The sequence below is a fragment of the Pristis pectinata genome, chromosome 20 (assembly GCF_009764475.1).
Source record: "Pristis pectinata isolate sPriPec2 chromosome 20, sPriPec2.1.pri, whole genome shotgun sequence".
Taxonomy (NCBI): Eukaryota; Metazoa; Chordata; class Chondrichthyes; order Rhinopristiformes; family Pristidae; genus Pristis; species Pristis pectinata.
In genome coordinates, this window is record NC_067424.1 from 7,764,486 (window position 1) to 7,779,795 (window position 15,310).

The following is a 15,310-nucleotide window of genomic DNA, read 5'->3' on the forward strand; positions in this document are numbered from 1 at the left end:
GTGCTGGAAAGCAGAGCAAAAAACAAATCGCTGCAGGACCTCAGTGGGTCAGGCAGCATCTGTGGAAGCAAAGGAATAGTCAATGTTTCGGGTCGAGCCCCTATATCAAGTTTGGCAGTGTGGAGAGAGGAAGCCAGTACAAGGAGGGGAGGGGCAGGCGTGAGGGTGGAGCTATCAGGAGACAGGAGGACCCAGCTGAGGATGGGACGGATGGACAAATTAAGCCAGGTGCAGGATTGGGAGGGGTAAGGTAGAGAAAGAGGCGGAGAGGAGATAAAAGGAGACAAAAAGGCTGCAGGTGCTGGAATCTGGTAAGTAGGGAAGGTGATACGTGGAGTCAGATAAGGCAGGGATGATGGCCATTGGGTGCTGGGGGTGGGGACACACAGCTAATCGACAGGGACAGAGAGATGGCGGGATGGCGGAAGGAGTGACTGATCCCTGAGGTGGGGGCGGGGAGTGGGCTGGCCTGCTCCGGGAGGACTGATCGCAGTCTGTTGAGATCTGGGGACTGATTCCCTTTTCATGATTTTCGAGGTATTTAGACCATGAGCAACACTTGTTTCACACTGATCTGTTCCTGCCGGATTATTAGTTTTAGTCTGAATGCAAACCTCTGACAGGGTGACATTTCCGACAGTTCAGAGGCAGGAAAATGTGCTGAGCATCCCACTTGAAATCGGTGGCCAGTCAGTTGCACAGACCCCGCACTGGGTGCAGAGCAACATGAGTGGGGATTCCCGACCCCTGCCCGCTCCCCGCAGGACTGTGCACTGCTGCGGAGCCTCGGGATATCGGTGCTGCCCTGACCCTTCCCAGAGAAAACATGGATCAGACATTTCAGTGGAGACATGAAGTCAATCGCTGAGAAACGTACCGTCAGATACCTGTAGGTGTACGTCAAACATTGGGTGTTTGTCAGGTGTTGTAATTCCACATCTGTACCATCCTGTATCTTCAGAACCAAGTTTCTCCATTGTAACAGTGAATATTCCTCGTGTCGGGTTATCAACGATTGACCTTCTTCCATACTGACCATTTCGTCCATGTGTTTGCACTAACTCCGTACACTGGCGACCCCACACACGGCACCAAGACTTTGTGTGTGAGTGGAATATTGCTGCATAGTGACAATCGATAGCGATCGCTCTTCCCACAACTCCTCTCACATATTTCTCTCCCCACAATACACCTGAAACTGAATGAAAAGCTTTCAGAAAATCAGATAATATCAACCAAGACTTTGTGTGTGAGTGGAATATTGCTGCATAGTGACAATCGATAGCGATCGCTCTTCTGCATTGTTATTGCTTATCCAATGTACTCCCTTGATGTATTGATGCAATGAAATGATCCGTATGGATGGAATATAAAATAAAGATTTTCACTGTACCTCGCTAAACGTGACAATAAAATCCAATTTATTAATTTACCAATTTAATTGTTACTCTATTCACCAGACGCACTGATATTCTGCAGGAGCGGCAGACGGTGGCTGCCATGTGTGCCGTCTGCAAATGCAGTGAAATCCATCAGTATCACCACACGCATCAGCTGAAGGGAACACGCGGAATTATTCTACTGCGATCTATCTTGAAATGAACACTTACGGGTGCCATTGATTTCGATCCCATAACTACAGTTCCCTGTTGTGTTTGAAACCATCACGCTGACCATTTCACTAGATTTTGCTCCACGATTATTTGAGGCTGTGCAGTAATATTGATGGTGTCGGTGTTTGAAGGATTGACAATGTAGGTCTAGTTTACTGGTGTCCGAGACCTTTGAATCCACAGACGGGGTCTTTTCATACCAGGTGTACTGAATGGGAAGGGATCCCCGGAGAGACTCACAGGACACTGACACTGAGCCTCCGAGACGTGAGACGTTAGCTGGTGACAGAAATCCAAGCACAGGAACAGATACGGCTTCTGCGGGAAAGGATCAAACATTCAGACACTGAGTGAACATCTGAAAATATATAAGAGATCACAAGATCACAAGACAAAGGAGCAGCAGTAGGCCATTTGGCCCATCGAGTCTGCTCCCTGAGCTTAACTAAATTATTCCCATCTAGTTCCAATTTCCGGACTTTTCCCCATATCCCTTGATACTTTGACTAATTAGATACCTATCAATTTCCTCTTTAAACGGTCGGCCCTTCACAGCTGTATATGGCAACGAATTCCATAAATTCACCACATCTGGCTCCTCATTTCTGTTCTAAATGGGTACCCTTTAAGTCTAGGACTGTGCCCTCTAGTCCTGGACTCAACCACCAAGGGAAACAGCTTAGCCACATCTACTCTGTCCAGTCCTTTCAGCATTTGAAATGTTCCTATGAGGTCTCCTCTCATTCTTCTGTACTCCAGTGAGTACAGTCCAAGAGCCGACAAATGCTCATTGTATGTCAGCCCTTTCATCCTGGGCATCATCCTGATAAATCTTTGCTGAACCCTCTCCAACATCAGTACATCCTTCCTAAAATAAGGGGCCCAAAACTGTGCACAGTACTCCAAATGAGGCCTCACTAGTGCCCCATAGAGCCTCATCAACACTTCCTTACTTTTTATATGTTATCCCCCTCGAAATGAATGCCAACATAGCATTCACTCTTTTTAACGCCGATCCAACCTGGTGGTTAACCTTCAGGATATCCTGCATGAAGACCCCCAAGACCCTTCGCACTTCTGTACTTTGAATTTTCTCCCCAGAGAGATAATAATCTGGCCGTTTATTTCTTTTTCCCAAGTGTACAATGGCACATTTCTCAACATTGAATCTCATCTGTCATTTCTTTGCCCATACTCCTGAACTATCTAAGTCTCTCTGCACCTTCCTGTTTCTTCAATACTCCCTACTCCTCCAGCCATCTGAAAGCAGAAAATTGTCGGCTATCTGTCACAGATTGGGTGGGTTTAGGGAGAGAGTGTAACTGTGATTGGTTTCAGTGACCTGCAGCAGGAAGGGAACCCTTTGGCGCTGGTATTTACACGGAGGAAGCGAGGGAGGGTGTGAGCCTGGGAAGCCCAGAAACCCCGGGAGAGTGGAGGTCGCCCGGAAATTAATGGTGGGACCTCATCAGAATTCATTTACTCTTGCTTCCCACCGGGAATGGGCCGGATGGAGAGGCTGGCTGCCGGGAGGTGGGTGGTCAGTGGGTGCTCGGAGTGGGGGCTCGGAGCGCACTGACGGGGACAGAGGGAGAGAGAGACCGCGGTGTGGGGGAGGGATTGACTGATCCCTGAGGTGGGGGCGACGAGCAGGCTGGCCTGCTCCGGGAGGACTGAACGCAGTCTGTGGAGCTGTGGAGACTGATTCCCTTTTGATGATTTCCAAGGTATTTAGACCATGAGCAACACTTGTTTCTCACTGATCTGTTATTGTCGGATTATTAGTTTTAGTCTGAATGCAAAGTTCTGACAGGGTGACATTTCCTACAGTTCAGAGGCAGGGAAATGTGCTGAGCATCCCACTTGAAATCGGTGGCCAGTCAGTGGGACAGACCCCGCACTGGGTGAGAGCAACATGAGTGGGGTTTCCCGACCCCTGCCCGCTCCTCGCAGGACTGTGCACTGCTGCGGAGCCTCGGGATATCGGTGCTGCCCTGACCCTTCCCAGAGAAAACATGGATCAGACATTTCAGTGAAGACATAAACCACTGAGAAACGTACCGTCAGATACCTGTAGATGTACGGAAAACAGTGGATCGGAGACAGGCTTTGCAATTCCACAGCTGTACCATCCTGTATCTCCAGAGTGTAGATCCTCCATAGTAACAGTAAATATTCCCCGTGCCGGGTTATCTGTGATTGACACTCTTCCCCTCCGTCCGTGTTGCCCGTTTGTTTCCACTAAAACTGAACATCCGATAGTCCACCCATGGCACCAATACTTTGTGTGTGAGCGGTACCAATCTGTATAGTGACAATCGATTGTGATCGCTCTTCCCACAACTCCTCTCACATATTTCTCTGCCCACAGCGCACCTGAAACTGAGGGGGAAATCATTCAGAGTTGAGCTGAAAGGAAATTGTTTCATACAATGGGATAATTTGAAGATAACGTTAATATCGCTCCTGCTCACGTCCCCAGGGTGTGTCCCATCACTTCACAGCCAATGATCTCGGTCTGAAGTGCCTTCAGTGCGGTTACTGTGCCAGCTGTGTCAGTGCTCTCTCCCCTGTGTCAGGACATTGTGGGGGCACTTCCCCCTCCAGAGACCGGAGCAGTAACACTGGGCTCCCAGCGCAGGACTGAGGGAGTGCAGCAGTGTTGGAGGCACTGCCTTTCAATAACCCCAGTCCCCGTCCGACCTCTCAGGTACACACGAAGATCCCACCACGGTGCTCCTTCCTTCGGGGTGCTCCCAGGCGTGCTGGCCAACGCTCATCCTCAACCAACGCTTGGCCGCTGGTCCGATTCACTGTGTCGCTGCCTGTACTTCCCTTCGTTCTCGGTTGGATGTTGGGAGAGTCGGCAGATTCCCATTGCCGTTATCGAACCAGCCAACTATTGCCCTGTTCCCTCAGCGGGGTAACTGTTTCCTCCTCGGTCCCTCACCGCACTTCTGGGAGTTGAATCTCCCGGCCTTCGGAAAGGCGGGGCAGCCTCTTTTACCCGGGATCCCGGCTCCCTGAAGTACTTTCAATGCAACGGGACCCGAGGATGGCGAGAGGCCGCGGGCTGAGGGAGACGGCGGGAAGGAGGGACACGGGGGTCCGTGACTCAGTCTGGGACGCGGGCGGATGTTTGTCAGGGGGAGAGGGGAAGGGCCATGCATGCAGTGCACGTTGAACCCCTTGAATGAGGCCAGGGTCCCGGCTTCCTCCACACTGCCATGTTTTCCCCCTTGGCGAGACCGGACACAATTGATAATAGAATTTCAGATATATTGGGGAATATTTGTCTGGTGCAGAGGAGCAGAATAAAACAAAACACAATGACATTGAACTCTATTTTCTACCTTTACACCAGGGTTGGACTTTCACGGTGAATGGTAGGGTCCCGGGGAGTGTGGTGGAACAGAGCGAACTGGAACTGCAAGTAGATGGTTCCTTGAAAGTGGTGTCACAGGTAGACAGGTTGGTGAAGAATGTTCTTGGCACGTTGCCCTTCATCAGTCGCGCCACTGAGTATCGAACTGCGATGTTATTTTCCAGTTGTAAAAGACGTTGGCGAGGCCACACATTGAATATTGTGCTCAGTTTTGGTTACACTGCTTTAGGAAAGGTGCCATGAAGCTGGAAAGAGTGCAGAGGAGATTCGCAAGGATATTGTCGGGAGCCGAGGGACTGAGTTGTGGTGAGAGGTCGAACAGGTTGGCACTTTATTCATTGCAGCTTTGGAGAATGAGGGGTGATCTTATAGAGGTGTACAAAATCACAGGGGCATAGATAGGGTGAAGGCACACAGTCGTTTCCCCACAGTTGGAGAATCAAAAGCAGGAGCACATAGGTTTATGGTGAGAAGGGAGAGATTTAATAGGAATGAAAAACACTGTGATGCTGGAGGAACTCAGCAGGCCAGGCAGCATCCGTGGAGAAAAGCAGGCAGTCAACGTTTCAGGCCAGGACCCTTCAAGATGTCCTGAATCATAGTGCTTTTCATGTAGATTCCAGCATCTGCAGTCCTTTGTTTCTCTAGATTTGAAAGGAACCTGAGGGGCAACTTTTTCACCCAGAGAGTAGACAATATATCGAATAAGTTGCCAGAAGGAGTGGTTAAGGCAGCTACACTGACAACATTTAAAATGAACTTGGACGGGTACATGTAGAGTAAAGGTTTAGAGTGATACAGGCCAAATGTGGGAAATTTATGACTCCATGAGGTGGACAAGACTGGAACCATCTCTGCCGTGGAAATGGTGCCCCAGACCCAAACTAACACTGATTATTGGGATGTCTCGCTCTGGCTGTCACTCACCTGGCAGGGAACACATGAGAAGAATCAGAATCCACATTGTTTTACTCAGGGAGATCAGGCCAGAACATATCAGTCGCTCAGCTTTTAGTTCTCGAAGCAAAATATTACCCTAATAGAAAAGAAGAAGCAGGCAGTAGTAAGTCAGATCATAAAACGGCAGGGTGTCAGCAGCAGTTTGACACGTTACAATGTGAAGTGTTTTTTAGATAAATTTTACAAATAATTCTGCAACAATTCTGAAAATGGTGTAATGCTGAGAGTTAAAATTTTAGTAAGAATGGTTAACAGCAACCATGGAAATAGTTTACGGTGAAGGGTTAACTGTGGAATAAAGACATTTTGTTAAAAAAAACTACTTACATTGATGTTGAGTGTGAGCACTGTGCAAACACTCCAGCAGCACTGGGTATGTGAATCAGAGCCACAGATGAAACAGCTCATGCAGAACTTGTTCACAGCTGCGGGAGTATCTGAGCGCACAGTCTGAGTTCATGCAAAGCCTCCTTTCCTCTGTGGTGGTGCCACCCATTTCCTCCCCCACTGGGACATCCCACTTGGTCTGGGATGGAGTGGGGAACTGCCGCAACATGTCAGATCCCCTAACAGGGGTCAGGGGCGACAAGTAACATCGCTGGATGTACCGATTATGTGCGAGCAACTGCTGGCCACACTTCCACAGGATTGTGACATATCCTTAAGCATGGAACGGCTGTTATCTCTACTCAGAGCCTGTTGGCACTGAACAATAACACTAACAATGACAAATTGCTTTAAAAATGTTTGAAGTTTTGAAAAGCCAATTGAGTGGAATTATGCATTCACCATGGGTACAATCCCAGTGTGGTCAATTCATAGAGTTCACAGAGGTCATTGAGTGATACAGCACAGAATCAGGCCCTTGGGCCCAACTGGTCCATGCTGACCAGGATGCCCCATCCAAGCTTGTCCCATTTGCCAGCATTTATCCCATAACTTTCTAAACCTTTACAATCCATGCAGCTGTCCAACTGTCTTTTAAGAGTTGTTATTATACTTGCCTCAACCACTTCCTCTGGCAGTTCATTCCACATACACTACCCTGTGTGTAAAAAAGTTGCTCCTCAAGTTTCTATTAAATCTTTCCCCTCTCATCATAAATGTATGCCCTCCAGTTCTTGATTTCCCAACTGTGGCACAACAACTGAGTCCATTCACCCCATCTATGCCCCTCATGATGTTGTTGAAGCAAATGAACACCATGTTAACAGGAAATGTTAAGGAGACAATTCCTGTATAAAGTCATAAATCAAGGAGACTTGATAGGTCACACATGGAGTAACATCTACATTCTATCAAGGTGAACAGGGACACTGGGCAATTGGCAGCCCTTCTACCATTAACGGGGAAGGTGAGTGCAGGTATGCTGGGTTAGGGGAGGGCACCGACAACTTTCTCCTTGGAAGAATGCACCAGGACAGATGAAGTCTGCGGAGAGCTTCAGTACAAAGGGTAACATTTATCATGAGTGAAACATAATGATGAAATAATTCACTGGGTTTACAGAACGATTTTGAATTGGTACATCTTGCAACGGGGTTAATCAAGGAAATTAAAGACCAGCAAGCCCTAAATCAGTAGTGGTGAAAGTTCTTCGCATCAGGACTTACTGGCATGGACATAATTAGAAATTTACATGGCTATTTACTGGGCAGGTCCTGTCTCACAAATTTGATGGAACTTTTGTGAAGAGGTGGTGAAGGTGACTGATGAGGATAGAACAGTGCATGTTGCTTACAAGCATTTTGGTAAAGCATTTGACAAGGTCAATCATGTAAAGCTGGTCCAGAACTTTAAATCACATGCGATTCACAGTGAGTTGGTAAAGTGGATACAAATTTGGCTTGGTCATAGATGACAGTGGATAGTGGTGCAGGTGTGCTTCTTGATTGGAGTCTGTGACCAGTGGTATTCACAATGATCAGAGCTAGGACCTCTGTGTTTGCCAAATATCTGTATGACTTGGATGAAAATGTAGGTGGAGTAAAATATATTTTTCAGATGACACAGAAATTGGTGGAGTTGTGAATAGTGAGGACGTTAGTGAAAGGATACAGCAGAATATGGATCATTTAGAAATTTGGGTGGAGAGATGGAAGATGGAATTTAATCCAAGTGTGAGGTGGTTCATTTTGGGAGGTTTAATGTAAGTGGAAACACACAGTAAGTGGAACATTGATGTACAGAGGCACCCTGAGGTGCAAGTCCCCAGCTTCCTGAAAGTGTCAACGCAAGTGGATAGGGTGCAAAGAAGGCGTACGGCATGACTGCCTTCATCAGTTGGGGAATTGAGTATAAAAGTCGGCAAATCATAGTACAGCTGTACGAAACTTTGGGAAGGCCTGGATTGGAGTGTATTAGTGATAAGGGTGGTTGGATAAACTTGGATTGATGTCTCTGGAGCATCACAGGCTGAGGCCCACCCAATATAAATGTATAAAATGCTGCTGCAATTATTTGTTCAATCTAAAATGAACATTTATTCAGTTTGAGCACTTTTCCAGCTGTAGATTAACAAATCAAAGGCCAATGAGCAATGCAACAACAGGTTGGGAGGTGAGTAAAATACATTAGCAGCATCTTGCTGTGGTCAACAGGGTGTGAGCCTGTAAACAAGATGTGTTACTTTTCATAGAATGAACGTGTGGTAGAAACCCATGAACGTACAATGACCCTTGGAGCTATGAAATGAGGGTGTTATTTGTAAATGGGAGAATCTACACTGCACTTAGCAGCATAGGATATGACTTACAAATATTAGGTGATAACTTTCACACGAGATGATTGATTGGATCGATGGGTCAGCGATCAATGACCTTGGAACTACTAAATGAGAAGGTATTTACAAATAGGAGAAGCTGAACTACATTACAGCAGCATTGATACATGGAACACAGACCATAAAGCAGCACAGCACAGTAACAGGCTCTTCGGCCCACAATGTTGTGTAGAACTAATTAGTCAAGTAATAAATGCCCTGACTAACCCCTTAACCCCTCTCATGTTAAATGCATAACCTTTCCTATTTGACACTTTGACACTAGGGAAAAGATACTGACTGCCTGCTCTATATTTGGCAGGGGTTGGCAACCAGCATGCCAGGTCACATGATGGTGCAGTTGTTGTAAAGGTTGATGCAATGTGTGGAGAGACTATGAGGTATGATAGGCAGTGGATAGCGTATAAATGTAGTGAGGCGGATGAGTTGAAATGTGTTTACGTTTAATGCAAGAAGTATTAAGAGTAAGGGTGATGAATTAGAGCAAGATCAGTACATGGAATGATAATATTGTGGCCATTACAGAGACTGGGTTGCAGGGGGCAGGACTGGCAGCTCAATGTTCCAGGGTTCAGCTGGTTTAGACATGCTAGAGGGGGAGGTTTAAAGGGGGAGGGGTGGCATTACCAATTAGGAAGATGTCACGGCAGTGCTCAGAGAGGACATACTGTAGGCTGGACTACCAGGACAGTTCGGGTGGAACTGAGGAACAAAAAAAGGATGAACACATTAATGGGACGTTACTATAGACCTTCCAATGGTCAGAGGGTTTTAGGAGAGCAAATGAGAAGACAGATTGCAAACAGTTGCAGGAAATATAAAATGGTGACAGTAGGTGATTTGAACTTTTCACATTTTGAATGGGACTCTCATACTGTAAAGGTACTAGATTGGAAAGGGTTTGTCAAATCTGTTCAGGCAGGTTTCCTTCATCAGTCTGTAGAGGTCCCAACTGGAGAGAATGTGCTGCTGGACCTCCTCTTAGAGAGTGAGGCAGAGCAGGTGACAGAGGTGAGTGTAGGGGAACACTTTGGATTGAGTCATCATAATTCCATTAGTTCCAAGTTAATTATGGAGAAGGATAGGACTGGTCCTAGGGTTAATATTCTAAACTGGAGAAGGCCAATTTTGAGGGCATCAGAAGGTATCTTGGAGGCGTGCAATGGGATAGGTTGTTTCCTGGCAAAGAGATGCTTGGTAAGTGGGAGGCTTTCAGAAGTGAAACATTGAGAGTACAGCATCTGCATGTTCCTGTTAGAAGGAAAGGCAAGGCTAACAGGTTTAGGGACCCTTGATTATTGAGGGATATTGGGCACTGGTGAAGAAATAGAAGGGGGCACATATCAGGTATAAGCAGTTAGGATCAAATGAAGCTCTTGAGAAGTACAAGAAATGCAAGAGAACTCAAAAGAGAGAAATGAGGAGGGCTAAACGAGGACATGAGATTGCTCTGGCAGGCAAGATGGAAGAGAATCCCAAGGGTTTCTAAAGCTACATTAAGAGCAAAAGGGACAAACTGGCCCTCTTGCAGATCAGCGTGGATATCTATGCACGAAGCCGGAAGAGATGGGGGAGATCATAAATGAAATTTTGCCTCTTGTTTTTACTTGAGAGACAGACACATGGTCTACAGAACTGAGGGAAAAGTGTAATAAAGTCATGGACAGTATCCGTAGTATGGAAGACGAGGTGCTTGCTGTCTTGAAGTGATTTAAGGTGAATAAATCCACAGTGTCTGATGAGTGTCCCTATGAGGTTAGTGCAGAAATTGCAGGGGCCCTGGGAGAGAACATACTTAGCCACGGGTGAGGTGCCAAAGGACTCGAGGATAGCTGTTGTTTAAGAAAAGCTCTAGGAATAAACTGGGAAATGATAGGCCAGTGAGCCTGACGTAAGTCATGGGTAAATGAGGGACAGGATATTTAAGCAATTGGATAGACAGGGCCAGATTAGGGATAGTTAAAATGGGTTTGTGTGTGGCAGTTCATGTCTAACCAATCTTAGAGAGTTTGTTGAGGAGGTTGCCAGGAATATTGATGAGGTGAAGGCGGGTGACGTTGTCTACATGGACTTTAGCAAGGCCTTTGACAACGTCCCACATGGGATGCTCTACAGAAGGTAAAGTTGCTTAGCATTCAGGATGAAGCAGTCGACTGGATTCAATGTTGGCTTCGTGGAGAAGACAGAGAGTGGTGGTAGATGATTGTCTCTCTGATTGGAGGCCTGTGACTAGTGGTGTGCCACAGCAATCGGTACCGGGCCACTGTTGTTTATTATCTATGTTAGTGATAATGTGGTGAACGGATTCAGCAAATTTGTGGATGACACCAAGATTAGGGGCACAGTGGACGGCGAAGAAGGCTATCAAAGCTTACAAAATGATCTGGACCAGCTGGGAAAATGGTCTGAAAAACGGCAGATGGAATTTGATGCAGACAAGTGTGAGGTGATGCACTTTGGGAGGACAAATCAGGGAAAGACTTGGAAGTTACACATGGGCACTGAGGTGTGCGGTAGAACAAAGCGACCTGGGAATACAGATCCATAATTCCTTGAAAGTGGCATCACAGGTAGATCAGGTCATAAACAGAGCTTTTTGCACATTGGCCTTCATAAATCAAGCCATTGAGTACCAGAGTTGGGATGTTGTGTTGAAGTTGTCTCAGACGTTGATGATCCCAAACTTAGAGAATTGTGTACAGTTCTGGTCAGCTACTTACAGGAAAGATATCAATAAGCTTGAAAGGGTCCGTAGAATATTTAATGCCCTTTCAAGCATTGGTGTACAGGGGTGCCTTGGGGTGCAAGTCCCAAGCTCCCTGAGAGTGCCAACACAAGAGGATAGGGTGATAAAGAAGGCGTACAGCATGACTGGTATCATCATTTGGGGAATTGAGTATAAAAGGTGGCAAATCATGTTACAGCTGTATAAAACTTTGGTGAGGCCTGGATTGGAGAGTATTAGTGATAAGGAGTGGTTGGATAAATTTGGATTGATGTCTCTGAGCATCGCAGGCTGAGGCACAACCCAATATAAATGCATAAAATGTTGCTGCAATTATTTGTTCAATCTAAACTGAAGACTTATTCAGTTTGAGCACATTTCTAGCTGTGGATTAACACCTCAAAGGCCAATGAGCAATGGAACATCAAGTTGAGTGAAGAGTAATGTAAGTTAGTTGCACCTTGCAGTGGTCAACAGGGTGTTTTAATGTAAACAAGATGTGTTACTTTTCATAGAAGGAACGTGTGGCAGAAAGCAATGCAGCTTGGGTGGAATTGAGCAACAAAAAAAGAGATGACCACGTTAATGGGACCTTATTATAGACCTCCCAATAATCAGCGGGATTTAGAGGAGCAAGTTAGAAGGCAGATTGCAAACAGTTGCAGGAAATATAAAGTGGTGACAGGAGGTGATTTTAACTTTTTACATGTTGACTGGGACCCCCGTGCTGTAAAGGGACTGGATGGGAAAGGATTTGTCAAATCTGTTTAGGAAAGTTTCCTCAAACAATCTGCAGAGGTCCTAATGACAGAGAGCATGATACTGGACCTCCTCTTAGGCAATGAAACAGTGCAGGTGACAGAAGTGAGTGGAGGGGAACACTTTTGATCTAGTGATCATAATTCCATTAGTTTCAAGACAATTATGGAGAAGTATAGGACTGGTCCTGGGGTTACGATTCTAAACTGCAGAAGGCTAATTTTGATGGCATCAGAAGGTATCTGGCAGGTGTGCACTGGGATAGGTTGTTTTCTGGCAAAGAGATGCTTGGTAAGTGGGAGACCTTCAAAAGTGAAACATTGAGAGTACAGCATCTGCATGTTCCTGTTAGAAGGAAAGCCAAGTCTAACAGCTTTGGGGAACCTTGATTATCGAGGGATATTGAAGAAAAAGGAGGAGGCACATATCAGGTATGAGCAGTTAGGACCAAGTGAGGCACTTGAGGAGTATAAGAAATGCAAGAGAACACTTAAGAGAGAAATGAGGAGGGCTAAATGAGGTCATGAGATTGCTTTGGCAGAGAAGCTGAAAGAGAATCCCAAGGGCTTCTAGAGCAATATTAAGAGCAAAGGGACAAAATTGGTCCTCTTGAAGATCAGCCTGAACATCTATGCATGGAGCCAAGAGAGATGGGGGAGATCTTAAATGAACATTTTGCCTCTGTTTTTACTCAAGATACAGACACAGAGTCTATAGAACTGAGGAATGTGTAGAGAGGTCATGAACGATATTCGGATTATGGAAGAGGAGGTGCTTGCTATCTTGAAGTGAATTAGGGTGGATAAATCCCCAGGGTCTGACGAGGTGATCTCTCAGACTTTGTGGGAGGGTCTTGCAGAAGTTGCAAGCACTCTGGCAGAGATACATTGAACATACTTAGCCACGGCTGAGGTGCCAGAGGACTGGAGGATAGCTAATGTTGTTCCGTTGTTTAAGAATGACTCTGAGAATAAGCTGGGAAATCATAAGCCGGTGAGCCTGATGTTAGTCTTGGTTAAATTATTGGAAGGTTTTCTGAGTGACAAGATATGTAATATTTGGATAGACAGGGCCTGATTATGGATAGTCAACATGGCTATGTGCGTGGCAGGTCATGTCCAACCAATCTTATAGGGTTTTTTGAGGAGGTTACCAGGGATATTGATCAGGTGAAGGCTGGGAACGTTGTCCACATGGACTTTATAATGCCTTTGACAACGTCCCACATGGAATGCTGGTACAGAAGGTTAAGTTGCTTGTCATTCAGGATGAAGTAGTCAATTGGATTCAATGTTAGCTTCATGGAGAAGACAGAGGGTGGTGGTATGTGATTGTCTCTCATTGGAGGCCTGTGACTAGTGGTGTGCCACAGCAATCGGTGCTGGGCCTGTTGTTTATTATCTGTATTAATGATAATGTGGTAAACTGGATCAGCAAATTTGCAGATTACACCAAGATTAGGGGAGCAGTGGACAGCAAGGAAGACTATCAAAGCTTGCAGAGTTATCTGGACCAGCTGGGAAAATGGTCTGAAAAACGGCAGATGGAATTTAATGCAGATACTGTGAGGTGATGCACTTTGGGAGGACAAAGCAGGGAAAGACTTGCAAGTTACACATTGGGCACTGAGGTGTGGGGTAGAACAAAGCAACCTGGGGATACAGGTCCATAATTCCTTGAAAGTGGTTTCACAGGTGGATCGGGTCACAAAGAGAGCGTTTGGCACATTGGCCTTCATATATCAGGGTACTGAGTACAGGAGTTGGGATGCTATGTTGAGGTTGAATGAGACATTCATGAGGCCAAACTTGGCGCATTGTGTACAGTCCTAGTCAGTTACTTACAGGAAAGATATCAATAAGCTTGAAAGGGTGCAGAGAAAATTTAATGCCCCTTCATGCACTAATGTACAGAGGCACTTTGGAGTGCAAGTCTCAAACTCCCTGAAAGTGTCAACACAAGTGGATAGGGTGGTAAAGAAGGCGTACGGCATGACTGGCATCATCAGTTGGGGAATTGAGTATAAAAGTAGGCAAATCATGGTACAGCCGTATAAAACTTTGGTGAGGCCTGGATTGGAGAGTATTAGTGATAAGGAGTGGTTGGATAAATTTGGATTGATGTCTCTGGGCATCACAGGCTGAGGCACAACCCAATATAAATGCATAAAATGCTGCTGCAATTATTTGTTCAATTTAAAATGAACACTTATTCAGTTTGAGCAGGGAAGAGAAGGGAAGGGAGGAGAAGAGGAGGGCAATAGTGATAGGGGACTCGATAGTCTGGGGAACAGACAGGAGGTTCTGTGGACATGAGAGAAAATCCAGGATAGTATGTTGCCTCCCAGGTGCCAGGGTCCAGGATGTCTCTGACAGGTCCACAGCATTCTTGTGCGGGAGGGAAAGCAACCAGAAGTTGTGGTACATGTTGGTACCAACGACATAGGTAGAAAGAGGGATGAGGTCCTGAAAAGTGAGTTTAGAGAGCTAGGCAGAAGGCTGAAGAACAGGACCTGAAGGGTAGCAATCTCAGGATTGCTGCCAGTGCCACGTGAAAGTGAAGGTAAGAATAGGAGGAGATGGCAGATGAATGCGTGACTGAGGAGTTGGTGCAGGGGGCAAGGTTTTAGATTTTTGGATGATTGGGATCTCTTCTGGGGAAGGTGGGACCTGCACAGATTGGATGGGTTACACCTGAACTCGAGGGGAACCAATATCCTAGCAGGCAGGTTTGCTAGTGTGGTCCAGGAGGGTTTAAACTCGTTTGCAAGAGGGATGGGAACCAGAGGGATAGGTCAGTGGAAGAAGTGCATGGAGTAAAGCCAGACCTAACATATAGAGAGGCTTTCAGGAAGGAGAAGCAGAGTATAGGATAGAAAAGTAGGAAGGTAGATGGACTGAAGTGCATTTACTTAAATGCAAGAAGCATCAGGAATAAGGGTGATGAACTGAGAGTTTGGATAAATACATGGAAATATGATATTGTGGCTCTCACAGAGACTTGTCTGTCACCAGGGCAGGAATGGATACTGAATATTCCCGGATTTCAGTGTTTTAAAAGGGATAGGGAGTGGGGGAGAAGAGGAA

General features: G+C 46.0%; 1 protein-coding gene across 1 annotated transcript in view; it reads right to left on the reverse strand.

The window, feature by feature from the left end:
* The window catches only part of LOC127581021 (uncharacterized), a 151,421-nt gene that overhangs the window by 94,305 nt on the left and 41,806 nt on the right, over positions 1 to 15,310 (reverse strand). Inside the window, exons 8-10 of the mRNA XM_052035079.1 lie at positions 3,675 to 3,995; positions 1,611 to 1,931; positions 878 to 1,198 (exon numbers count right to left, since the gene is read on the reverse strand). Coding sequence (XP_051891039.1) covers positions 878 to 1,198; positions 1,611 to 1,931; positions 3,675 to 3,995 — 963 coding nt within the window. The remainder of the gene's footprint in view (positions 1 to 877; positions 1,199 to 1,610; positions 1,932 to 3,674; positions 3,996 to 15,310) is intronic.